The sequence below is a fragment of the Microtus pennsylvanicus genome, chromosome 8, assembly GCF_037038515.1.
Source record: "Microtus pennsylvanicus isolate mMicPen1 chromosome 8, mMicPen1.hap1, whole genome shotgun sequence".
In the NCBI taxonomy this organism is placed as follows: Eukaryota; Metazoa; Chordata; class Mammalia; order Rodentia; family Cricetidae; genus Microtus; species Microtus pennsylvanicus.
In genome coordinates this window covers 60249423-60275638 of record NC_134586.1, presented here as the reverse complement: position 1 = coordinate 60275638, position 26216 = coordinate 60249423, and the positions used below count along the sequence as shown (strand labels likewise).

Below are 26216 nucleotides of genomic sequence, written 5' to 3'. Positions count from 1 at the left end.
GAGTGCCACAATTCAGGATGACTGTTCTCACTGTATAGAATGCCACAGTTAGGATGACTGTTCTCACTGTACAGAGTGCCACAGTTAGGATGACTGTTCTCACTGTACAGAGTGCCACAGTTAGGATGACTGTTCTCACTGTATAGAATACCACAGTTAGGATGACTGTTCTCACTGTACAGAGTGCCACAGTTAGGATGACTGTTCTCACTGTACAGAGTGCCACAGTTAGGATGACTGTTCTCACTGTATAGAATGCCACAGTTAGGATGACTGTTCTCACTGTATAGAGTGCCACAGTTAGGATGACTGTTCTCACTGTACAGAGTGCCACAGTTAGGATGACTGTTCTCACTGTACAGAGTGCCACAGTTAGGATGACTGTTCTCACTGTATAGAGTACCACACTTCAGGATGACTGTTCTAACTTTATAGACATTTGCTGAGATGTATAGAGTTTGGAACGGGCACGTGTTTGAGTGGCTTCCTTCCTCTTCCTGTGTGATTTTTTCATCTGTGAGTTTATTACGGCCAAGTGATTCTATATAAAAGAAAGGAAAAGAACAAGCTGACTCTTGATTGACCTGCTCAGGGGTGATGAACTGGAGCTGTCAGAACCCATCAGCACTGCCTGGGTGAGCTGCTATTCAGTTCAGAAACACTGACTGAGCCCAGGGACAAGTGCCACCAAAGGTCAGCAACTTTTATCCACTGCTAAAGCTAGAGCTTCCATGCACTGAAACCGTGGCCCAGAATCACGGTTGCTTCGATCTGTAGTGATGCTCAGTCTTGATGTTCTCTGCTGTAGCGGCACTCTGGGTCTGTTTCACTGGCACCAGGAAGTACACCAGCTTTGTGAATGTGCACACTACAGCAGCACTCTGCCACAGTGTCTGTTACTTTCCTCTTTGCCGTGACGAAAGCCACGAAGGAAAGGTAAGGTTTACTTTGACTCACAGTCAGAGGCAGGGAAGTCATGTGGCAAGGACCTGGAGCTGCCGGCCATGTTGTGTCACAGTCAGGGAGAAGAAGAGTGCTGGTGCTTACCCCTCTCTCCTTTTTATACAGCCTGGGACCCCAGGCCATAGAATGGTGCTGCTCAGTTAGAGTGGGTCTTCCCAGCTCATTAACATAAGCTAAAACCCACACAGAGGTCTTTCTCCTTAGCAATTCTAAATCCAGGCAAGTTAGTAATCAATACTGATGATTACAGCCTCCGTGGTCTCATGACCTTTTCCTCTCGGTATAAAATAGCTCCCCACTAAGGACTCCAGTGATGGTATTTTTAGGGTCCAGCTCAGTAATTAAGGGTAATCTCCTCACAAGACCTTTAACTTAATTGCTAAGACTTTACCATATGAGGCAATGCTCACAGCACTAGATGAGCCCACAAATGCTGTGTACGGATGGAAGAGTCAGGGAGGCAGCAGACGCAGGTGCCTTGACTGTGCACAGCTTTAATGGAAAGCTGACAGCTAATTCTCTTTTCCTTATGAAGAAGTCATCCAGAAGAACAGGTAAATGTTCCCCCTTCAATGGCCGCCATGTGGAAATGAGACCCACAGTGACAGAGAGACTTGTCCGAGGTCCACAACTGCTGGGTCCCTCACATCCACAGCCCTGGAGAGCTGGAGCAAGACTCAGCTCTTGGTGGAGCGGGCACCAGGGAGAATAAACATGTTTATTCCATTCCGATAACTTCCACTTCTCACCATAGTACACGTTCCCATGAACAGCAATTGATGGCATGAAACCATGCAGCTCACACCTGCTACGTGGGCAGTGTCTTACTTTCCTATTGCTGTGAAGAGACACCATGAGCACAGCAGCTCTTATAAAGGAGAATTCATAATTGAGGAGACTGGCTTATAGTTTCAGAGGTTTAGTCCATTGTCATCATGGCAGGAAACATGGCGGCATGCAGGCAGACATGGTGCAGGAGGAGGTAGTTGAGAGTTCTACATCTTGATCCATGGGCAGCAGAAGGAGATTGTGTACCACACTGGGCATAACTTGGACATATGAGGCCTCAAAGCCCACCCCCACAGCGACACACTTTCTCCAGCAAGGCCATGCCTGCTCTAGCAAGGCCACACCTCCTAATAGTGCCATTTCCTATGGGCTTATGGAGACCATTTTCTTTCAAACCACCACAGGCAGCTAATATGTGTCTTCCTCTTGGCTAACCCTTTCCGTCTATGCTGCACTTCATGCTAGCACACTTCATTTGTGTCTACTCCTGTATGTAACCCCTCCCTGAACTTATCTCACAAGCTCTGCCCTCCTTTGGTATGGTGAGAGATGGGGTCTACTGCCCTGGTTAACCCCACAAAAGCCTCAGGTTTGTTTGCCATTTACACCTTTGTTTTTCTCATGCTTAAAAATCTCACCCCTCACTTGTGTATTCCACACTTGACTCCAAAGAGCCAGGAGTCCCAGAGTGCAACTGTGTCAGGAGCTGGGTGGACATAGCCTTTTATACCTACAATGTGTCCAGGCTATAGGGACAGGGATGAGCTAGAAGCCCCGCAGCCCATTCTAGAGTTCACCAGCAAACAGCATTGCTGCTGGCCCCATCTTCAGCTGCTCTAACAGAATTTTAGAGACTGGGTCATTTATGAAGAATAGAGGTTGTAATACTTGATACTGATTGTCAACTTGACAGGATGTAGACAGGCCTTGAGCGTGCCTGTGGAGGCTTATCTGACTGGGTTAACTGACGTGGGAAGACTCACCTAAAGCCAGCAACAAGTATTCCCTGGGCTGGGTTTCCTGTACTGCATAAAAAGGAGATAGCAAGCTGGAGCCCAGCACTCCTCTCTCTCTGCTTCCTGAGTTTGGATGCCTTGTGACCAGCTGCCTCAAGCTCCTGCCATCACGCCTTTCCCGCCATTGTGGACTGTTCCCTCACACTGTGAGCCAAAGTAAACCCACCCTTTCTTCAGGAGCTTCGGTCAGGGCATTTATCACGGCGACAGGAAGTAGGTACAACAGAGGATTCTACAGCTGATGGTTCTAGAGGCAGAGTCTGTGGACATCCTTCGCCAAGGAAGCACACACAGGCAGACAGATGAGCCTCACACACCCTTTGGATCAGAACCAGCTTGGAGACCATGACCTAAACTAAGCCAGTCATGAGCATCTTGCCTTCCTGACCCAATAATCTCCTGGAGGCCAAGCCTCTTAACACTATTGCCATGACAATTAAGTCTTAAGACGGGAAAGGGACATTCTGACAACAGCACATCTCAGAAGGGAAGGTGGAAGACCATTAAGATGCACTGCAGCCCCAGATCTGTGTCCTTAGTACAGAAGTCTGGGCGGTGATTTATTTTATGTTTTAAATAGTTAAATTGTCGGTAATCTTCACTAGAGATGATTTAGCTGTAGCCTCTAGACTTAAGCTTGGTTGAGTCCATAGTTGTCAGGCTCTGTGCAAAGCCAGAGCTTTCTGTATAATTGTCTGAGGACTGTCCCTGCCCACAGTGTACAAATGAAGAAACTGAGGTTAGGAAAAGTAAGCCATTTGGGCCGGTGAGCTGTCTCAGTGGACAAAAGCATTTGCCACCAATTCTAATGACCTGACTTTGTCACACAGAATCCATATGGTAGAAGGAGAGAACTGACTCTCTGACTGACCTCCACACATGATGCACGTGTGCGTGCACACACATACACACACGCGCACACCTGCACGCACGCACGCGCACAGGGAAGAGAGGTAGGGAAAGAGAGGGAGAGAAGAACTGAGACTCAATGCTGAACTTAGCTATTATTTCCAGGGTTATTAGGGTCAGAGACTAGGCCCCAGGAGCCCTAACAAGTCAGACTCGGCCACTTGGCCTCAGTAAGTCATCAACCTTAGACAAGTTGTAGTCTGTTGCATAAATGACCCATCATAGTCTCTGCCTCAGTTTCTCCTACAAGGGGGTCTGACAAGTTGTAGGCATGGTGCAAACTCCCTTTCCAGAAGATAAACTCCTCTGGCTGACTTCATCCAGGCTTTTCCTTCTCACAACATGATGTTCTTGGGGAAATGCCAACAGTCTTCTAGCCAAAGAGAAGGTCTCCAGAGTATCCTCAGGATGGTCACACTGTCACACTGATGCCAACAGGCAGACCCAGTGTCGGGTCTTCCTGAAGAAAGACAGTTTGGAATACTTTAGAATTGTTTACTGCCCTCTAGTGCTCCTCATTTTCTTTGTTCTTTTCCCAAAGTTGGGAATATGCAGGCCGAAAATGAATCCCAGAGAAATTTGTAATAATAACCGCCCCTATTGAACATCTGCTATATCCCCATTTCTCTGTCTATTTCTCTCTCCCTCCCCCATCTCGTGTGTGTGTGTGTGTGTGTGTGTGTGTGTGTGTGTGTGTGTGTGTGAAAGAAAGAGAGGGAGAGGGAGAGAGGGAGGAGAGAGAGAGAGAGAGAGAGAGAGAGAGAGAGAGAGAGAGAGAGGAGAACCCAGGGCCCTATGCATTCCAGGGAGCTGTATCTCATCAAATCAGAGATCAGGGTGGTGGTGAAGTCTCCTCTTTCATCTCGCACTAGGCTCTCCTCACCTGTGACGTTGTGGTGCTGTTTTATAGAAGAGGACGTGGCTTTCTCATCAGAAAACAGATAAGCAAAACCTGTGTGGGATCTGGAACATTAAGCCTGCCCATGTCCTTGACTTCAGGATGCAGTATTAGGCAGAATCAGGCATTGACAGAGAGGCACCCATGCATGTTTATAAGGCTGCTCAGGCCTCATGGGCTGTTTTCTCTTTGGCATCTCTTAATTTGTTCACCTGGCAAGGACATGCTTCCTACCATGAGGATACAATGATATTAATTTCTTTTTAGTGTATGTGTTTGCACATGTGTAGGTATATGTTGTAATATGAGCGGCGGGGCTGCGTCCCCAGCACCCCGCCACCTGGCTAGCTTATGCCCCGAAATAACAACACACAAATTGTATTCATTTAAACACTGCTTGGCCCTTTAGCTCTAGCCCTTACTGGCTAATTCTGATATCCGGATCAACCCATCTCGATAATCTGTGAGCACCCGTCTTACCGGGAAGATTCTAGCCTACGTCCATCCTGGGTCGGAGCTTCATGGCGTGTGTCTGTCCTGGAGCGGGGCATGGCGTCTCTTCTGAGGCGTCTGCTCCCGAGAGGAGAGCTGTCGAGTCTGAGCTCACTTCCTCTTCCTCCCAGCATTCTGTTCTGTTTTCTCCACCCACCTGTGTTCTAACCTATGAGGGCCAGCCAAGCAGTTTCTTTATTTTTTTAACCAATGACCTTCCTCCATCAGGTATGTGTGGGCATGCTCAAGAGACCCAATATTGATGTTGAAAACTATCCTTAATCGCTCTTCCACCTCATTTATTGAACAGGATCACTTAGTCAAATGTAGAGCTCACTGATATGGCTTCTCACATAGCCAGCTTGCTTTGGGGAATTTGTCTCTGTCTTTCAAGGCTTGAATTACATATGGCTGGCCACCCACAAACACTAACATTTACTGGAATCTGGGAGTCCGATCTTTGGTTTTCATGCTTGGGAGACAAGCAGCTTTTAACTCCCAAGCCATCTCCACAGCTCCAGCAACACTGACTTATAACTTGGGTTCCCAAACTTTATCTATTCTAAGACATGCTTCCCTTCATTTAAATAATCTGAGACCTGGGATGTGTCTTCTAACCAAAGATAATTTATAACTCAGGGTGCTTCCTCTTTTAGGCTGTGGTTTAGATGAACATGGTGGTGCTGATGGTTATTTTTAGAGCTTATCCTAATACCAGATTTGATACCTCCCCTACATCCCATCCCTACCTCCAACCCCCGCTTTGGAGACTAGCTTCTGTGCCCGCCTGTGTGACTCACTCCTGTGTCATTCTCTCGAATAGGAGGTGTCCTGAGAGCAAGGCTGACTGGATCGCAGCATCTGCCACTTGGTCCTCCTATCATGACCTCTCACTTCTTCCTTTTGTCAGTGGTTTTATGGCCTTTGGGGAAGTTAAGATGGAAGATGGGAGATCATATTTTAAGATTTGTGGCCTCAACTGCTTGTTTATTCCCTTGAATCTGCTGCTAGGAGCTCAATCCCCCCCATCACTATAAATGAGCTTAGTTGAATTGAAATTTTTAAGCTAGGAGGGGGTGGGCTATCTCACTCACACTTATGCTTTAAAGTCTCTAACCCAAGGTGGCCTTGTTAGAGTAGAAACTGCCTGGGAGGTAGAAGGTTGGGATAATTGTGAACATCACATTCATTCCCAGAAGGGAAAGGTTGAGATAATTATGTGAACGTTACACTCATACCCAGAAGTCATGTGGTTTCCTGATAACATTTTCTAGAAGCTATTTCCCCCAAGTTTGCCTTTGGGGACTTGATTTTACCTTATCTGAAATCATAGTAAAAGGAAAGCAAAAGTGTCTTGAGGGGCATTGAGATGACTAGGAAAATATCAGTGCCACAACCAGGAAGAGGACAAACAAGGACAGGAGATCCCACACTTTAGTGTCCTAAAGGGACCCCACAGTCAGGCGGTGGTGGCGCATGCCTTTAATCCCAGCACTCGGGAGGCAGAGGCAGACAGATCTTTGAGAGTTTGAGGTCAGCCTGGTCTACAAGAGCTAGTTTCAGGACAGGAACCAAAGAAACACAGAGAAATCCTGTCTCAGACCCCACAGTCAGTGCAGTGGGATGGAAGTAAAAGCCTAGATTTTACAGGCAATAGTCTCAGAGAAATAAAGGGAATTATGTAAGAGAAGGATGCCTGCTGAAACAGGCTCAGAAACTCTAATCAGTTGCTCTGAAGTCTGCCTTTCATTTAGTGGGCTACATCCCTTGCCCAGACTGTTTCCTCTGGTCCTCTGTATCCTGCAAGGAAGACTCCTTTAGAGAAAGGACAAAGATAACACACCTGCTTCGTAAGTGTTAGGCAGGTTGAAAATGAGAACAAATAATTCAGGTCACAGTTGTCAAGGATTTATTCCATGGCTGAATGGTCCCATTACTTTGGGGCTGTGACAGCAGGGTACACCATGGTATGAGCCCATGATGAAGGAGACTGCCCACTTCATGGCTGGGAGTAAAAAAGAGGAGAATCCTCTTTAAGAGCACACTCCCATGATCTTAAAACCTTTCACCTCTTAAAGGTGTTTATATAATTTTCCCTTGTGTCCAATTGGTGAAAATAAACACTCATTTAATACATGAGGCAAATTATTTTTTTAATTAGGGTGTGTCGATGGGTGGTGTTTTGTTTTCACCTCTAGTGGCCAAGGATTTATTGCTGTGTTCATGGTAGAAGACATCAGGGCAGTTGCTCCTGGGAACTCTTGGCTGGGAGCAGGAGGACAGGAGACAGGACCTCAGGCAGCACTGTCACCTTAGACCAAGCATAAGAATGCTGGGATGTTTGCACTTAGTCTGGTTGAATGTTTTGAAGGTGAACTTCACTGGGCTTTAGCACTCATGCCTGAATGTGAAGGATAGACAGAGTGACTACCTCCTAGGGCCTGGTGGATGGCCAGACAGCAGAGGTGAGAAAAGATGACTCAGAGGACACGCTGCCTCTGTAGCTATCTGCATAGTTCCCAAGGTAGCAGAGCTTTTCCCTGGAGGGATCCTGGGTAGAAAGTCAGTCGTCTCTGCAAACCCAGAGCTTTCTACATGTCCCTCTTTCCCCTCATAAACACATGAAAGCCTCTTGGTTTGGGGCTCAGTAGCAGAGCTACCTATCATGTGTGTTAAGGCCCAGTGTTGAAGCCTCAGTGTTAGAAACTGCATAGCTTCCATGCTGAGAACTGTTCTCTTCCACACCACCGAGGATGTAATGGCCCTCACCCTGAGAAGGTCTGAGAGCAGGGACTGGGGATTCTGCCACTCACATCTCCAGCAGTGGGGCAGAGTCAGGCACATGGTGGGTATTTTGTGAGAGGAACTGCCTTTGAGGACAGGACCAGCAGAACCAAGAGCTACTTTAGTGACCCAGCAGGCACAATAGTATGTGTGGGTGATCCATGGCTACCTGCCACCCTGCAGCCCAGCTTGCCAAAGTGAGTACTAGAGCTGCCTCCCTGACCCCTGCCTCCTAATGGCCACTTCTTCCTAAGCTGGGGCCAGCTCAGTTCTGAGTCTGTTTGCTGGGAGCAGGAATCAGACCCTGCTCCCCAGGTTGGATGCTTCTGTTATGGATACAAGGCCTGGACTCTGGCCATTGGCTGATTTCCATGTTCTTGTCATACCACCACCACCACCACCACTGCCACAGCCACCACCATTCTAGCTGGCCTGTGCATTCTGCTCACCTCATTTGAGGCGGGGAGTGGGGGAGCAAAGAGACAAGTTGTTAATCAGATGTTTGAGAAACCCACGCTCTATTCTTGACCAGCTCAGAGTCCCAAAACTAGTCCCCAAGGCCTCAGTTCCCTGCCTGGAAAACCAAGATGCTGGCTCTTCATTGTAGGGCTGGGGAGAATGCCTGACTCAACCCCAGCAGCTGCTGAATTTCACAGCTCTGTGCACTGAATGATATCTGTCATTAAAATCTAAGTCAAGACCTCAGCTCTCATAAAAATGTGAACCCAAAGGTTCCAGTACTCTGTCTCTAGAAGCACTGACCAAGATCTGTTTCAGGTCAGGCCTGGTCTTCATTTCCAGGCCTCGAATCAAGATGGCCAGTTGACTATGTGTCTGCATACACGTCTGCTTCACTGTGTTATATGCTCCCTCATCTTCAATGAACAGAGCCTGACTATGGCTCCCTGGATGGCTGGGAGATATCTCTCTCTCCCAGGTATCTTGTTCTGGTATCAGTTCCAGTTCCTGCTCACCCCGGCCCCTGAAGCTCACAACCAGTCCAAATGCAGTGAGAAGACACAAAGTGAGTCATTCACAGCAATGGGTTGATGGGAGCTGTCATTTAGAGCAATGGGTGGATGGGAAACTTACCTACTAGCCTCTTAGGGGTGACGTCCTTAGCCATAAGCCTTTAACATCTCCTGGGCCTCTCTAGAAAGAGCATGCATCAGGAGTGCCCAGGAATCAGTACTTGGGTACACCCACGGCAGGCAGCAGTGAAGAGCTTCTTCTTCCAGCCAGCAGGGATTCAGAAGACCGACATCATTTTACCACCTTCTCCCTTACTCCTCTTTTTCTTCTTTTAAAAGACCTTTGGTCCTAAGTGACCACAGTGGTTATTATACGAGGCAGAACATGGAAGAATGTGGAATCATGTGGTGTGAGGCATGGTGATAAGTGTCCCCACGATCCTGTCTTTATCTGAACATGGCAGGCAGGGTGTGGCTGAGTCTCTTATTTAACTGCCCACATCTATTCTGTATAACAGCGGCAGGGCCACAGCCGCTGCCTCTTCTACTTGTGGGAGTCAAGGATGGAGGATAGGTGAGTGTGGGTTCTGATGCCATGTGTGACCTGGAAGGGGGGCAGGGCTGAGCTCTCAGGCATCTGAGCCTGTGGTAGAGGTGACCAGCCAGGTGAGGGCAGCTCATGGCTGTTTAGGTTCTGTGTGCCAAGCATATGACTGACTGTTCCGACCTGGAGACACCCCACTGAAGGGTCAGGAAACAGTCACCCACCTCTCAAGGCACACAAGGCTTAATCTTTAGATTTTAGTAATATCTTGCTATGTGGGTTCTCCCTGTGTCTGTTTTGTTCTTTCCAGCCTCAGGGAGCCAGTGCACCCTCCAGGGACCTCTGGGATCTGTTCTTAGTGAGACAGGGAGGAAAATGCCCTTGGCAGTGACTTGCAACACAGTTGTGACTCCAGCCTCCTAGGGCCTGGAGCTGTGGAGGGCAAAGATCTGGCCACAGCGGGAGGAGCATCCAGGGCTCCAGGGCTTCCTGTGCAGACAGCAAGGGTCTGATGGGAGACAAAACTGGGGTGAGGGGCTGTTGGAAAGTGAGAGGACTGTGGGTTGTGACGTAGTGTGGTGTGACATTACCTGCTTCTTGGACCCCTGGGGTCAGTGTTACATGTGAACTTGGGCTTGTTTGGCAGAATTAAGGATATGCTATTGTCAGTTCTGATGTCACACCTGAGACTTTCATCAAGTGCCTGCGGCTGGCCTTGCTCAGGGCTGACCTGGGATTCCGGGCAACTGGGCCTGTGGCAGGGGTGACCAGCAGGGGAAGGACAGCTCATGACTATTTAGGCCATGTGTACAGAGCCTACGACTGACTGACTGTCCCGGTCCAGAGACACCCACTGAAGTGGCAGGAAATTGCTGAAGTCTGTTTCAGACTAGCCTGAGGGTCAGCCTCTGGGCTGTACGTCAAAAGAGCACAGTGTTTCTAAGGTTGTGACTTAGTTCTCAGGGTACCTGTCACCTTTCTCTGTAAGGACCTGCCTGGCGTCTGTCTTTCCACTGTGTGCGCTGAGCTCCCCTCAGGTCTTCCTTGTCCTTGGGGCCTGGTAATGCTTTGTTGAACTGACCCTGCTTCTCAGTGCGCCATTAGTCAAATGTTTGCTTAGTCACTTAGCATTTATCCAGCACCTACATTACATCAGTCCTGTGCAACACCTAGAACAGAGAAACATCAAAAACACAACACATTCCCCCACTAGGAACTCTGGTCAGTGGCTGCCACTGTTGGGTTGTGAGATGAATGAAAGCAGAAAGTGACAGCTGGATTGGACAGATTCCCCAGAAGGAAGACAGAGGAGAAGATGTTCCCAGAAGACCCCACTGTCCCCAAAGATGATGAGCAGCTTCAGAGCATGATGGGAATAGAGGGTTTTTGCAGGCGTGACTTCTCTGTCTGTTGGATGTCAGCAGCTTTCCCCTTTAGATGGTCCACCTGCCCAGTCCTGACTGGCTCCATTCCTACTTTGCATTCTATGTGAAGTTATTTCCAGTCCTAGGCTCCCCCACTTTCCTGGGGTGTGGTATCCTTCAGGCTGTTTCTGTCTCAGGGGAGGAATCCTCAGATTCCTGCCCCTAGAACTTGTAAGTCCAGTGACTGTTAGTGGAGCATTTGAGGAGGTCTTGGGCAGGAGTCCTTTCTCCTGGCACCATACTCTGATTCCCCCACTCCCAGAGCAACTGCAGTTGCTACCTCCTCTTCCTTCTCCCTCTCCTCCCTCTGCCTCTTCCTTCTCCTTTCTTACCTCTCCCCTTCCTCCTCTTCCAGTCTTCCTTGTTCCCTACTCCTTTTCTCCTTTCTTCCTCTCCTCTTTAGGCCTTCCTTCCTCCCTTCCTTCTTTCCTGTGTGCTTTGACTCCTTCCTTTCCTCCCTTCTCCCTCAACCTGCACCCAGAAAACAGGGTCTTAAAGAAAGATTTATCCAGTTATAAAGGCAACAGGAGCCTTCTAACCTACTGATAGTCATGCCTAGCTTTAAAACAATCATCTCTAGATCATTTTTAAGTGCATCCTAGCATCTGTGGCCAAGTCAGATGAAGAGCCTCAGTGGCGGTAAGTGTGGCATGGTATTGATGTCTGCCCTTTTGTTTGCAGTTCCCACTTGGCTGTGTGACGTGTGGCTGTGCCAGCACTCCTAGTTGTGAAGACCCAGTACTGAAGACAGACATTGGACAGGCCTGGTTCAGCCCACTGGTAAGTGGTCGGTGGCTTTTGGAGGCCATGGTGGAAGCTGACTGAGGGCGACACTCTAGACACTCAAGTCTTTCCTCTGAACTCCCGTATCTGACTGGGAACTACATAGAATATTGTCAGCTCCACACCAGATCCCATCCCTAGAAGTGCAGAAGCCCTCTGCAGTATCCAGAGACACTAGCTCTGAGGAAACAATGTCAGCCAGTGCCCCTCCTCCCTTATCAGCTGCTCCTGATGGTGGGACATCCTTTCTCGTGCTCCCATGAAAATCTGACGTCTGTAGTCTCCCACTGCCCACAGGGGCTTAAGCCCCAGCATACAGAGGGAGCTTAGTGCAAAGGCGTGGATCATTTGTCTTTTAATGGGACCCGACCTGTAGGAGGAAAGGAGAACCAGGGGGAGAGAGAATGAGAACATGAATATGAGAATGTGTATGCGTGTTTATGGTGTGAAGCAGACGCTCTTAACTTCTAATTGTGCTCCATGTCTGTTCTTTCGGGGTAACCAGACTCTCCTGGAGCTCGCTGAGGGCTCAGAGCACTCACCTTTTTTAAAGCACAAACTCTGGTTTCCTTGAAAGGAGCACATGATGAGTAACAAAAAATCTTTGGGACATTTAACAAATTCCAGAGGAGTTTTGAATCTTGGGGCAGGAACTGGGGCAGCATCCCAGAATCTCGCCTCCATCACGGCTAGCCCAGTGATCTCTGGGCTGATGCATCGTTTTCCTTTCTACGTCCCTTGTGTTAATAGAGTTCAAGACTGAATTGGCTTCTTGGGCTGAAACACATCATTATGGTTACTTAGTGTGCACCTGCTTACAAATGAATCCCTGCCTTTCCTCAGGAAATTCCTAATGAGAGATTACACCCCCTCAGAGACACCCAGAGGGACTAAAGACTTGATCACAATGGCTAGGTACCATGTGTTAAGTGTTCACATAACAAACTTTACTATCCCTTAACTGATGCTCAGTGGTTAGGTGAACTGGCCAAAACCACACAGCTTCTAAGTGACATTGCTGAGATTTGAACCCAGATGGTTTTGTTTCAGCATTGCTACCTTTACCCACTGAGCCATCTTCAGGTACCTGCTCACCACCAGCACTGTGGAAGGGGATTACAAAAAAGGTACCCCACTTTCACAGAATCCTAGTTCCCTGGGGACAGAGTTAGAGCCATGCTCACGGGAGCACATCTGGAACCATGGACTGAGCCCTGAGCAGGGAAGATAGCTAGCGAGCCACCAGACGTGGCAGGGCAGCTGCTCTGCAGTGGAGATGAGAGGACCAGTGTCTTTCTGCTAGACAGAATGGACCAAAGTCAGGAGAGCTCAGGACCAGCTGTGCTGGGCCACAGCACCCCCAAGCCCAGGGAAACAGGAAGCTTGGTGCTTCTGGAACTGGTGGCCTAGAGTCCTAGGAGGGTGTGTGTTGGGTGTATGTAGTTCACATGTTCATGATCATACCAGAGGTGCTTGCTTCCACTTTGAAAGCACCCAAGGCTCAGAGCTTTGAAAGTGCTATGGAGATTGGTTTGCTACCGTGGTACCAGGTAGAGCGGTGGCAGCCGAGTAGGCAGAACTCATGGGAGAACTTCTGGATACAACCCAGAAAATCTGCTGCCCTATGCAAGCCTTCACAACTCAGATGGGATGTGACCTCTGCACCTGTTTTCCAGTTCTTTCTTACCTGCAAGGCCCAGGGATGAGCTGGATGGGAGCAGAATGGAGGCACAGTGACCTCCAGGGCTGGGTAGGCAGGAAATTCCCTTGTCCCAGGACATCCAGATCCTCCATCCTTCCGTCTCTTCTACGTGGATCTGGCTCCACCTTCCACAACCATGTATGGTCTGTGCTGGAAAGGAGCCCAATGGCCATTCTGTTCTCTCCGCAATGAGAGACGGATAAAGTGAGGCAAAGAGGAAAAGGGACCCCTGTGTCCATGCAGGTGTCAAGGGTCAGAGCTGTTCAAAGTACGGGTGTTTGGCTTTAGTCCAGACCTACTCGCCAGAAATGGCCCAGCCTCAGGACCCTCTCTCCATTTAAAATATAAATGAGGCTCAGAACAGCTATGGACAGGCCCAGTACAAAACCATAAACTTATTTAAAACACTGTGAGATTTTATTTTGCTCTTTTGGTGTAACTCAGTTGTGATATTCTCAAGTTTGAGGCCAGATAGTCCTGACTCAGGTGAGATGGACAAATCTGCTCAGACATCCCCAAGTACTCTGCGTTTGACTTGCACCCTGCCAACTCTCCTTTAGAATTTTAAGATTTTTCTCTCCTCTCTCCCTTCCTTCTCCTCTCCATTCTTTCCTAACCCCAGTCCTTCATCCCCCATCTCTTGTTACCAAACATCTGCCCAGTAGGATCAATCAGATGGTACCCATTGCAGGGCTTTTTAAAAAACAGGGTCTCATGTATCTCAGGCTGGACTTGAACTCTCTGTATATAACTAATGATTACTGTGATTCCCGAGTCTCCTGTTTCCACCTCCTGAATACTGGGATTGTGTAGGTATGTGTTCCCATACCCTGTTTGTTTGTGGGGAAGGGGAAGAATCCACATCCTCGAGCATGCTAGGCAAGAAATCTCCCAACTGAGCTATATCCTGGTTCCTGGCAGTAGTGTTTTTTTTGTGTGTGTGTGAATTTCTCGACCATAGCTTTTGAAAAGACCTACAAAAAATTATTTATATAATTTGTCCACAATGTTGGGCGAAGAGCCCAGCCAGTGCCTAGATGTGCTAGGCAAGGGCTGTTCACTATGAACCACACTCCCGCCCACTACAGTGAGGTCAACCTTTACTGAAGTGCCATGGGTACCACCGCAGCTGCTGCCCTACTCTGTAAGGGCTCAGCACAGAAGGACTCTGAAGGGTTTGCAGGCTATATTTCCACTCCACCCAGGAAGCCTCCTCTAGCACTCTGGTGTGACCCCTGATGGTGCATTAGCAGCCCCTATGGGTCATCATCCCAGGAGGCAGCCTGCCTTCTCACCTGGAACTAGCCCTAGGGCATGGTGGGTCACACCCTTTGCCTCTGAAACCAGCTGGCCACTGGGAGTACAGTCCATGCTCACCCTGTCCCTCTTCTACAGGGTTCCAGGAGTAAGTTGAAGCCCTCGCAGGAACATGAGTGAGGACACGGTCCCTGAGGCGGCCTCGCCTCCACCCTCTCAAGGGCAGCACTACTTTGACCGGTTCTCTGAGGATGACCCTGAATACCTGCGCCTTCGCAACCGTGCGGCTGACCTGCGGCAGGACTTCAACCTGATGGAGCAGAAGAAGAGGGTCACCATGATCCTGCAGAGCCCTGTGAGTGGGCAGGGCCTGGAGGGATGGTTTCCCTGGTGGCTCCTCTTCCCTCATTCAGGGTCTTGCCAGCTTAGGCCTGCTGAACAAGATGGGCCTGGCCATGTGGGTGTTAGATTGCCTTTCTAACCACTGGCCAAGGACAAACTTGGGGGCATGCATAAACTCTGCTTCAGGACATGGCAGAGATAAGACCCCTTCCCCAGTTTCCTCTGCCATATCTGAGCTTCTGTTTCTAGTCCTCCTTTGCTGCAACAGACAGCAGATAGGACTATGTAAACCGAAAGATGGGTTGCCATGGCCTGGCCCAGGGTACTCTTGGCTGAGTAGCATAGAGTATTCTGCTCACTGTAGGAAGAGTAGAGTCTGAATGTCCAGCCAGGGTTGAGGAAGGGAGTTAAGAGGAAAAATGGGATAGGAGCCAAGCTGACCTGGATGCCCCTGAGTCTACAGACCTGGGTGGATTGGTGCCAGGCTGCAGGGCCTCAGAGCTCATTCCCCAGACAGGCAGTACACTGAAAGATGCAGGGCTGAGGGGGGTAAGAGTGCTTTTGGCCTTGGGATAGGAAAGAAGAGCAGGGGAGGGAGGAGGATAGGACACAGGCTGGGAAAACCAAAGAGGAAGCTGACTTCTCCAGGGCCTTTTGGAACAGGGCATCCCATAGTCTGTGGGCAGTTCTCAGCAGGAGAGCACAGACTGCTCGGAGGAATGGGAAGGAATGAGCCTAGGGTGTTTGTGACACTGTGTCAGGATCCTGGAGGAAGACATCCGGTTCTTAAAGACCTTGGGGTGAGGCAACCCCCAGATATGCAGAGAGTCACCAGGAGGGATGGTGGAGTAGAGCATCACTAGCCCTGGCTGGTGGGTGAGGCAGGATATGGGGATGCAGGAGCCTTGCTTCCTGGCCCCTGTTAAGAGGATCCTCAGTATCATACAGCTTCCTGTGCCTCCCATGTTTCCTCCTACCACTTGGCCAGCAGCTAAGTTCCCAGTGTAGGGAACTGAAAACCTGAGCTTAGCATAGTGCATCACAGTGGAGGCACTGCAGAAATCCTCCAGTCCTTCTCCATCTCCTCCTATCCAAACACTAAGAATGCCGAGAAACAGATGTGTGAGGGGAGCCCTGGATGTGCTAATGGGGAAGGAGTATACTTTCTCATTCAGTTAATTCTAACTACAGTGAAGTCCTACCATGCCTGGTATGGCCTTGGCTATCACTCATATAGAAGGGAGCCAGAATCTGGACTACCCCCACAGAAAATAAGGGCTTAGACCCACCCCCAGAGCCTCCTTAATAACCTATACAGCAACCTGAGGGCCTACTGAACCTGCTTCTGGGGAACCTTTAGGGTTCTTAGCCCTTACTGAAGAGCTGGAAGACCAGTCCCCTGGAGACCTACAGGAGCTGTTCTCTTGTGAGGAGCTGCAGGACCGGAGTGGGTTGAGATCATCCCCTGTGAAGTGTTTAGGGACCAGCCCCCCAGGGTTTTCTGTGCTCTCAGCTTCTAGGGATCTGCAGGGTCCTTGATCCTTCTGTGAGGAGCTGGGCACCAATTCCTAGGGACCTGCTGGGCCTGCAGCCTCTTGTGAGGACCTGCTGGGCCCTCAGCTCTCCATGAGGACTGGGCTCCAACCCCTCCACCTGCTGCAGTCTTTCAGGGAAGAGCTGGAAGGTCTCATCCAGGAACAGATGAAGAAAGGCAACAATTCCTCCAACATCTGGGCGCTACGACAGATTGCGGACTTCATGGCCAGCACCTCCCACGCAGTCTTCCCAGCTTCTTCCATGAGTATGTGGGTGTCTGGGTATCTGCCAGGAGTGGGGGAGGAGGAAGCACCAGAAGCTGCTTGGTTGCTAGGCAATGGCCAAGCTGCCATTGCATTAGCAGGTCTGGGCAGAGAGATGCTTGGCTCTACTTCTGACGTTCCTGTGAATTAAAGATCCACAGGAAAATCATCTGTGATGCCAGGAATGGGAAGGGTAGAGGCAACTTCAGGGGATGAGAAGAGATGTGCGGAGCCAGGAGACCAGCCAGAATGGTGGCTATTGGGCAGTAGAGGAGCTATGGCTATGTGTGGGCTCCCTTCCTGGAATGTGCAGCTCTGCCCACAGCCTCGAAGCTGCCCTTGCTCCATATGACTCAGATGTATAGGGTGATGGCTAGAGATAAGGAAAACATTAGAGAATGAGAAGCTAAAACCCACTCGGCTGTGTTCTGAGAACTCCAAAATCACTGTTAGCAATATTTTGATGTATCTTTTCAACTTTTTCTTTTAATATAAATATCTTATTGAAATAAAGAATGCAATCATATTACACATATAATTTTAATGGCATATCAACTCAATTTTGCATCATAAATATGGTTCTGCAATATTTTTTGTGGTTGCAAGCCATTGAGTTGATTGTTCCCTATTAGATTTTTAGATTGTATTCAGCTTTTTGATATTATGAACTACAATGTGGTAAACATACTAGCAAATAAATTTGGTGCTATATGCACAACTATCTTTTAAAGATAAATTATAATGAGAAAAATAAATTATAATGAAATAGCTGAACTGTCTTCCAAAGACAAATTTTAAGAATTGCTAGAGGAATGCAAATATGTGTTTGAAGACATATGCATAATGCAGATTGTGTCCCTTTGCCTTCCTGGAGAAAGAGGTTGTGCCAACCTTGCTCTCAACAGAATGTGGTGGGCATTGCCCTTCCTCAACCTCGTCTTAGACTGCTACCATTTCCTTTCCCCTGAGGCAGGCTATACCAAAAACTTCATCTGTAGTGTTTTTTATTATAATAAAATGTTTATCTCATACTTTCCAATTTTCCTATTACTGTATTTTGTATGAGTTTTCAAATCTTTATAAATTAATGCTGCTTCCCTATGACATGTCAAATATATTAGGTTTTTTTCTAGTTTCTCCTTTGCCTTTTAACTTCAATCACAGCATTTTTCACGTTGTGTAGAATATTTTCTCACAGAGCAGAACCCTCTGCCTTTCTTTGTATCTTCTGCTCCTGGCCCCGTGCCTAGACAATAAGACAAAGGGCTGTAATTAGTCACCAATTATCTTAACCTCTTGTACAAATGTAGTCTTATAAAGTAATTTTGGAGTTATTTTGTCAAGCTCTATTCTCCTATACCTTAAAATAATCCTTTGGTGATTTTGATTGGGATTGATTTGGTAGAGGGATTGAAATTCTTAATTTTTATTTTAGAATATAGCCTCCATGGGGGAGATGTGTGTGGTTGGTTCTTAGAACACTCTACCTAGCATGTGGGAGGTAATTTAACAATATTTTCAAGAATTGATTTAGGATCTTCAGAAACAAGATATGTTTTCTGCTGGTTCTATAATATCTACCAGGAAATCTTACTAGTTATTTCTATACAATCTGACTGTGTCTTAAGCCCATCCAGGAAATAATATATAAATTCATTGTCATAAATGACTCTTTATTCAATTTTTTTCTTGAGTACACATACATGTTCTTCTGCTTTTAAAAACATGTTTTTTATTCATTGTGTGTGTGTGTGTACACAAACATGTATGTGTGTGAGTATTTATATGCTATAGCATGAGTATGGAGGTCAGAAGGCCCCCTACACCAGTTGGTTCTCTCCTCCTACATTGTGAGGCCCTTGGTGGCAAGCATTTTTACCCATTGAACCATCTGATTGGCCTTGCATTTTGGATATAGACAATCAAATAATCTGAAAACATTGTCATTTTGCCTCCCTCTACCAGCATTTTGCCCTTGGCCTTATTTTTTCTAGTTTTCTGGTTTTATCCCCTCAGGCTTTAGAACTGTGTTTAATAATTTAGAGAATGGGCATCCTTGTCTCACATCTGACTTTACTGGAAATCTTTAACCACAAAGTTTGAGATCATTATTCTTTATCATGTTGAGAAAATGTCTTTTACTTCTAGCCCATCGTAGACCTTTCTCAGAAATAGAATTTGAGTTTTATAAAATGCATTTGGGGCATTGATTCCTTTTTATTCCCCCTTGAACGACTGCCACAATGAGTTATAGTGATAGATCTCTAAATATTGGGCTCTTTTGAAATACATGAAATAAATCATCTCTGGGGTGTGTGTGTGTGTGTGTGTGTGTGTGTGTGTGTGTGTGTGTGTGTGTACAAGTTCCCATGTAAGCACACATGTCTGTGAAGATCAGAGTTTAACCTTAGGATTTGGTCTTCGGGAGTAGCTCACCACATCTTTGAGGCAGAGTCTCTCATAGCCTAAGTCAGCTAGGCTGGCTGCTCTTCTCTAGTGCTCTTCCTGTCTCCACTCCCCAGTGCTGGGATTACAAATGTGTCCCAACATACTTGCCTTTTTAAAAAAAAGTGGGTTCTAGTGACGAGCAGAGGTCCTCCTGTTTGGGTGGCAAGTGCTTACCAACTAAGCCGTCTCCTTGACCCTAATTTCTTCCTCTGATGCATTGTTTTAGAAATTCTCTCCTGAGTTTTATTGTTAGAATTCTGTTAAGGATTTATGTACACATATTCTCATGTGAGGTTGAGCAGTCCACTTCCAGGGCATTTAGCCATGACTTTTTAACACAAACCAGGGAGATCCACCTTTGTCCTTCCCTGGTGGAGTTTAAACAAGGCAGGAAAATCACCCTTGAAGGTTTGCAGCTCACTTGCAAAGTCGTCCAGATCTGGAAAATTTTCGGAGATTCTTGACGTTTACCTCCAGTTTAGGGAATTTAAAATTTTTATTTTGCTGCTGTGTCATTAAATTTTGATCATATATTTTATATGAAATTATCTATTTCAATGAATTCTCTTTAAAACCAAGTGACTTACAATATTCTTTTCATTGTTGGCTTTTTGAGATGGCACCTGCTTGGCTTCTGCGGCAGTGTGCTCTCAGTTTGTCTTACTGAGCAACTTACATTTGCTTACTCATAGGTCGTATACACTAGTTCTTGGGATTACTTATTGGTCCTAAAATTTTTCCTGATTACTAATTTCTTTTCCAACATTGGGGATCAAATGCTTTGTATGTTCTAGGTAATCACTGCACCATCAAGCTATGTCCCAGCCTTTTGTGGGAAGAGGGGGAGCAGCATCTAGTCACGTAGTTTTGACTGGTCAAAAGCTCTCTTCTCTCACCTTCACCTCACAAGCACTGGGATTACAGGTGGACATTACCTCATCTGGCATACTTTAGTTTTGTACTTAATATTTCCCAACATTTCTGTCCTGGTTCCTTTCTATTGCTGTGATAAACACTACAACCAAAGCATTGGACAGGAAAGGCTTTATTTGGCTTACATGTCAGTTCTTCATTGATGGAAGTCAAGGTACGAACTCAAGCAGGGCAGGAACATGGACATATGAACTGAAGCAGAGGCCACGAAGGAGTGCTGCTTACTGGCTTGCTCAGCCTGCTTTCTTGAACAACCCAAGCGCACCAGCCCAGGGGTGGTCCCACCCACAATGGGCTGGGCCCTCCCACATCAATAATTTTTTGTTTTTTTTTTTTCAAGACAGGGTTTCTCTGTGGTTTTGGAGCCTGTCCTGGAACTAGCTCTTGTAGACCAGGCTGGTCTCTAACTCACAGAGATCTGCCTGCCTCTGCCTCCCAAGTGCTAGGATTAAAGGCGTGCGCCACCACTGCCCAGCTTCCTCACATCAATTATTAAGCAAGAAAATGTGCCCACAGATTGCCTGTAGGTCAGTCTAACGGATACAATTCTTCAGATAAGGTTCCCTCTTTCTAGATGTGTCTAGATTTGTATCTGGCGGACAAGAGCTAACCAGACCTTTTTCTATGGCTAATTTTTGTGGGTTTTCTCTATGTAAAATTAATTTGGTATATTTTCATATTTAGCTCAGTGCTGAAGACACTTGAGGCTGTGAACTTCTGAGCATTGCTTGTCTTCATGCAATGGACAGTTTGCAGCTGCTGCTTTGGTCCTGTTTATATTTGATAGTGCTTGGCACTGAACCACAGCTGTACACATATCAAGCACATACTGAGCAGCAGCCCCAACTGATCTGATTTTTATCCCGTGAGCTGTCTTTTCTCATTGCTAAGAAGTTGAATGCTTGATGGCCTATAGATCTGTTATTGTCAGGCTTCATTGAATTAGAAAACATGTCCTGCTTAAGTTCCATGCCAAGGATTTAGTGAGAGCTTTTTGCAACCTAATATAATTATTTTCAAATGATGTATGGGTAAGGGCAATCTCCAAGACACTCCATTTAATCTATATTTCCATTTTCATTAGATTTTGTCAAAAGTGAAGGTTGACTCGTCCATTTCATTGCTTTTGTTTCTCCTTGTACTTGGGATATATTTTACTTCATATTTTGTTTGTTCTGAGATGGGGGTCTCCTTGGGTAGCCTAGGCTGGCCTTGACTGTCCCACCTCAACATTCTGAGAGTTGGAATTACAGAAGTGTCTCACCATACCCAACCAGTCTTTGAAAAATAACACTCATAATATAAACATCCACTGTTGCTGTAACTTCACTGTATAACCTTACTTCATAAAAAATGACCTGAAATGGCTGTCTTTGCCCAAGAGATTATTTTTTTCCAACTTCTAGTTGGATAATAACAATAAGACCTTTATAATTTTTATTTAACCAGTGTATTTTTAAAAAGAAAATTTGATGTGTGTTCATGCATGTGTGTACATGTACACACCTCACACGGCCATTCCCTCAGATTCCTAGAAAAGGCAGCGTATGACCATGTGGCTGCCTGCCCTAACAGAAACAGATGTGTGCTTGCGGACACTGCAGCTGTCTGCCAGCCTTGGCTGGGGCCTGTGGCTTCCAAACATGACTGGGGCAGGGGGAGTTGAGAACATTTCTTCCTCGTTGATGTGGCTTTCTGTGTGCCCTGTTTCTAAGTCACAGAGTAAGTTCTATCACAGGGTCCCTCAAAACAAGGTGGCAGCCTTCTGAGTTGCAGCTTCTCCCCTAAAGCTAGGGCTCCCACCTCTGCATATTCCCACTCAGAAACTTTATCCTACGTTTACCCAGTGCCCCTGTTTAGGGTTTATGGCAGCTTTGAAATTCCAAATACACCTTGTTCGTGGCTTTGGGTTTTTTGTTTGTTTAGTTTTTTTGTTTTTGACTTTGTTTGCTTGTTTGTTTCCCTGAGACAAAGTTTCATCTAGCCCAGGCTGATCTTAAATTTAAACAAGATTTTCCTTGTAGCCCAGGGTAATCTTGAGCTTCTGGTCCTCCTGCCTCCAGCTCCTCAGTGAATGCTAAGATTACAGATATGTACCATCATATTCTATGTAGTGCTAGTGATCAAACCTAGAGATGTGTGCATGTCGGGCAAGTGCTGTACCAGCCAAGGTATATCCCCAGTTCTTGGCATGGCTCTCTGCCCAAAGCAGCACCAGCTTCAGTCAGCTGAGCAGAAGGCTCTGTAAGCCACAAATGGCCAATCTACAACCTTTCTTCCTCTAGGTGGGAGTTGAGGGCTGTTTGGTGCTCTGGCAGGGAGTGTTTTGTGCACAGTGGCAGCATCAGTCAGTGAGATCTAAGGGGGCATGGGACAAGTACCAAGCTGGCTGGTAGCGACTCCTGTCCTCAGGGAGATGTGCTGTCCTTCCCATCCCTGCAGACTTCTCCATGATGACGCCCATCAATGACCTCCACACTGCTGACTCCCTGAACCTGGCCAAGGGGGAGAGGCTTATGCGGTGCAAGATCAGCAGTGTCTACCGCCTCCTGGACCTCTATGGCTGGGCGCAGCTCAGCGACACCTATGTCACGGTGAGGAGCAGGTACCCTGTGCCCAGCCCCCTACCCCCACAAAACCTGAAAGGAAGGCTTCTAATCCTCAGCGTGGCCAAGCACTGTTAGTGGCCCTTGGTTAAAATCCACTCACCTCTCCCAAGATCACTCATCACTGTGATCAACAGAATAATCTCAGTGGGTACCCCTTTGGATGGGAGCCATCTCCTGTATCCAGGGCTGTCCCTAATTTTTGTATTTGCACAGCTTTAGTAAAGAGCAGACCTCTTCACCTCTCAGTGGAGGAGGGTTCACTGGAGAAAGCCTTGATGCAATGAGTTCAGGGAGATGGGGATTTAAGCATTGTCCTTAGAAGCATCTCTTCTTCCTCTCTGCTTGGCCCTGAGTTTCTTATCTCTCTTCCCCCAGATGAGAGTGAGCAAGGAGCAAGATCACTTCCTGATCAGCCCCAAGGGGGTTTCCTGCAGTGAGGTCACAGCGTCTAGCCTGGTAAGTATAGCTAGCATCTCAGTGCCGACTCTTACTAAGATGACGGGACCCATGTGACCCTGGAAGGACAGGTTCATCTCCGAATCAGAGCCTACTGTCCTGTTCCTTGTGGAACTCACTCTCCCTGGGCAGAGAAGACATGTAGACACAGTGGGTGCCTCAGGCATGATGGGATGGGGTGCAGGCAACAAACCCAGTGGAGGGAGGAGGCAATGGGAGGTGACCCGAGTTCTGGGTAGAGATTAGAGCATATGTCCTAAGGAAAGCGTCCTTGGATGGGAACACATTGGAACAAGAGACTTGAAGTCTGGCTCAGCATTTGGAATCTGAAGGTGCAGGCAAGATAGTCTGTTTCTTTTGTTCACGGATTGCCCTGACAGATGTGGAGGCCAGCAGACATCAGAGCAAATGCTAGGTGCTTTTTCTGTGATCTGTGAAAGATATTTTGGTGTGCATACTTAGTGGGCCTGTGATCAGCTGGGCTGGCAACTGGTGTGGAGTATGAGTGTAGTCAGAGGCTGCTCATTCGTTTCCCGGCCACCTAGACCCTAAATAATTACACAGAAACTATATTAATTACAATACTGCTTGGCCAATTAGCTCATACATATTTCTAGCTAACTCTTACATCTTGAATTAATCCATTTCTACTAACCTATGTATCACCATGAGGCTTGTGGTTTACCGGTAAGGTTCTTAGGCGTCTGTCCTTCAGCAGCTACATGGCATCTCTTTAACTCTCTGCCTTCTTTTCTCCTCTGCTTGGAATTCCTGCCTTTCTCTATTCTGCCCTGCCATAAGTCAAAGCGGCTTTATCATTAACCAAAAGCAACATATATACAGAAGAACTTCCCACACCATGTGAGGTGCTGGGAGAGTGGGCACTGTCTCTGAGGCAGAAGCAGTTGGCATTTGGATGTGGTAGGTTCAGAAGGGGTCTGACCCCAAGATGCAGGTTTGAGGGGGAATCATAGGCAGAAGGTGATCTAGGGTATGGACAGTCTTGTGGGGGTCACCAGCAGGCTGAGGTGATCTGGGGTATAGGTAGACCATGGGTGACTGTGTATGGATGTGCAACTTATCCCTCCAAAGGAGAATGTGGTTGCTGAGGCAGAAAGAAGAGGTGGAATCACCTGAGCGCCACTCCCCACAGCTGGCATCTTTTGTAAATTTGCACAGCAGCAGAATCCAAAGCCAAGCCTGTGTCTCTGAGGCAGTCCTCAGAGTCCCTGCTTTCTGATCTAGACGGAGGCACTGGATGGAATGCTCACTGGCCTATTATGTTGTTATTATGGGACACAAGCCACAGGTCCAGCAATGAGATAAGCAATGAGCCAGAGAGGGAAGTCTAACTGGGCCTCTTTGAGGAACTGGGGAATCAGATTGAGCACAAGAATGAGCTGGGGAAACTGCTGTCACACCTAGCCAGCATCAGGCCACTCCAAACCAGTTCCGTTCTGTAAAACTCCCTCCATAGAGGTTTGCAGCGGTGGTCTGTTGGATGCTGTCCCATGCAGCTAATCACATGGTACCAATAATGTGCCCCTCCCCACACCAAGATGTCACTGTTCTTTGGTCCCTCTTCTGTCTGTGGACTTTTGGGAATGGGGTATGGGGTCGTTTGTGGACCTGATTTGTGTGTTAGACTTGGGATGTCACAGGTGCTTCTACTTAGAGGGTCAAAGTTACAGTGATTTCTCTTTCTGGTTTTTCAAGACAGGATTTCTCTGTATAGCACTGGTTGTTCTGGAATTAGCTCTATAGACCAAGTTAGCTTCTGTCTCCTGAGTGCTGGGGTTAAATGTGTGCACCACCACTGCTGGTGATATTTATTTATTTATTTATTTATTTATTTATTTATTTATTTATTTATTTATTTAAGATTTCTGTCTCTTCCCCGCCACCGCCTCCCATTTCCCTCCCCCTCCCCCAATCAAGTCCAACTCCCTTGTCAGCCCAAAGAGCAATCAGGGTTCCCTGCCCGAAACCAAAATCTAATTTGTTAGTGAACAAGGTATAATTGTAATCAACCTAGGGACACAGGGTGCCTGGGGACCAGACCGCTAAGGTGTTAGGACTGAGGTTCTCAACCTGTGGGTCACAGCCCCTTTGCAGGGGTCACATATCAGATATCCTGCATATCAGGTATTTATATTACAACTCATAACAGTAGGAAAATAATTTTATGTTTGGGGATCACCACAACATGAGAAACTGTATTAAAGGGTCACACAGTGAGGAAGGTTGTGTTAGAGGACCTTGCCTCAGAATTTGGGTTGTGCTAGGTGATTTGCATCTTTGAGGGGTGGGCCTTGCAATGTGCTGGGAGGGTTGGTGGGAACACTTTGAGGATGAAACATCTTCCCTTTTCTACTCAGGAGGCCCCTTGTCTTGTCAGTCACAAAAAGCCTTCCCTGACGTTGATGATTTGTGAATCTGTAGTTAAGTAGGAACACCATAGCCAGCCACAAACATTATTCTTGATGTGTGTGTGTTTGTGTGCATGCACACAAACATGTATGTATGTGCTTTCTCCCACCAAGACTCACTATGTTTGTCTCTGTCTCTCTCCCTCATTCTCCCTTACCACCTCCTTTACACACATACTATATGTAATGGTTTTTAGCCAAGCTACCTGCTAGTAGAGAGTAGAGAGCAGGCTAAGAAAGTGACTTCTTCCCATTGGTTCCTTAAATACTTCCCTTTTCCATGACTGGTAAAAGGTGTTCAGTATACCATTCTCTTTACCTTTGTGTACATTACGATGTTTCAAAAATGAGATGGCTCAGCTTAGACAGGACTTCCTCTGGGAAGGTTTCTATTGGCATCCAGGAGTCCTCTTAGATGCTTCTAGAGGATTCTGTCACTGATTCTCTTCTAGCTCATAACTGGAGTGGGGTTTGTGGGCCACAGCCTGGACACCATTTAGGAAAATGCTAAGCGTGCTGAGTCCTCTCTGTATTTAGATTCTATATTGGCAGCTCCTAAAGTAATGCATGATAAAGTCTGAGAAACTGCCCCACCACTTCCCCTACAGAATCACCATCACCTATCACCCCTGAAGATTCACTGCAAGCAGGCCTCCATGTGGCTGTCC

At 47.2% G+C, this 26216-nt stretch overlaps 1 protein-coding gene across 1 annotated transcript in view; it reads left to right on the top strand.

Annotated features, from left to right (window-relative positions):
- Positions 1-26216, top strand: part of Add2 (adducin 2) — a 93960-nt gene that overhangs the window by 42808 nt on the left and 24936 nt on the right. Inside the window, exons 2-6 of the mRNA XM_075983617.1 lie at positions 11472-11570; positions 14671-14887; positions 16537-16675; positions 22497-22648; positions 23039-23119. Coding sequence (XP_075839732.1) covers positions 14705-14887; positions 16537-16675; positions 22497-22648; positions 23039-23119 — 555 coding nt within the window. The 5' untranslated portion in view covers positions 11472-11570; positions 14671-14704. The remainder of the gene's footprint in view (positions 1-11471; positions 11571-14670; positions 14888-16536; positions 16676-22496; positions 22649-23038; positions 23120-26216) is intronic.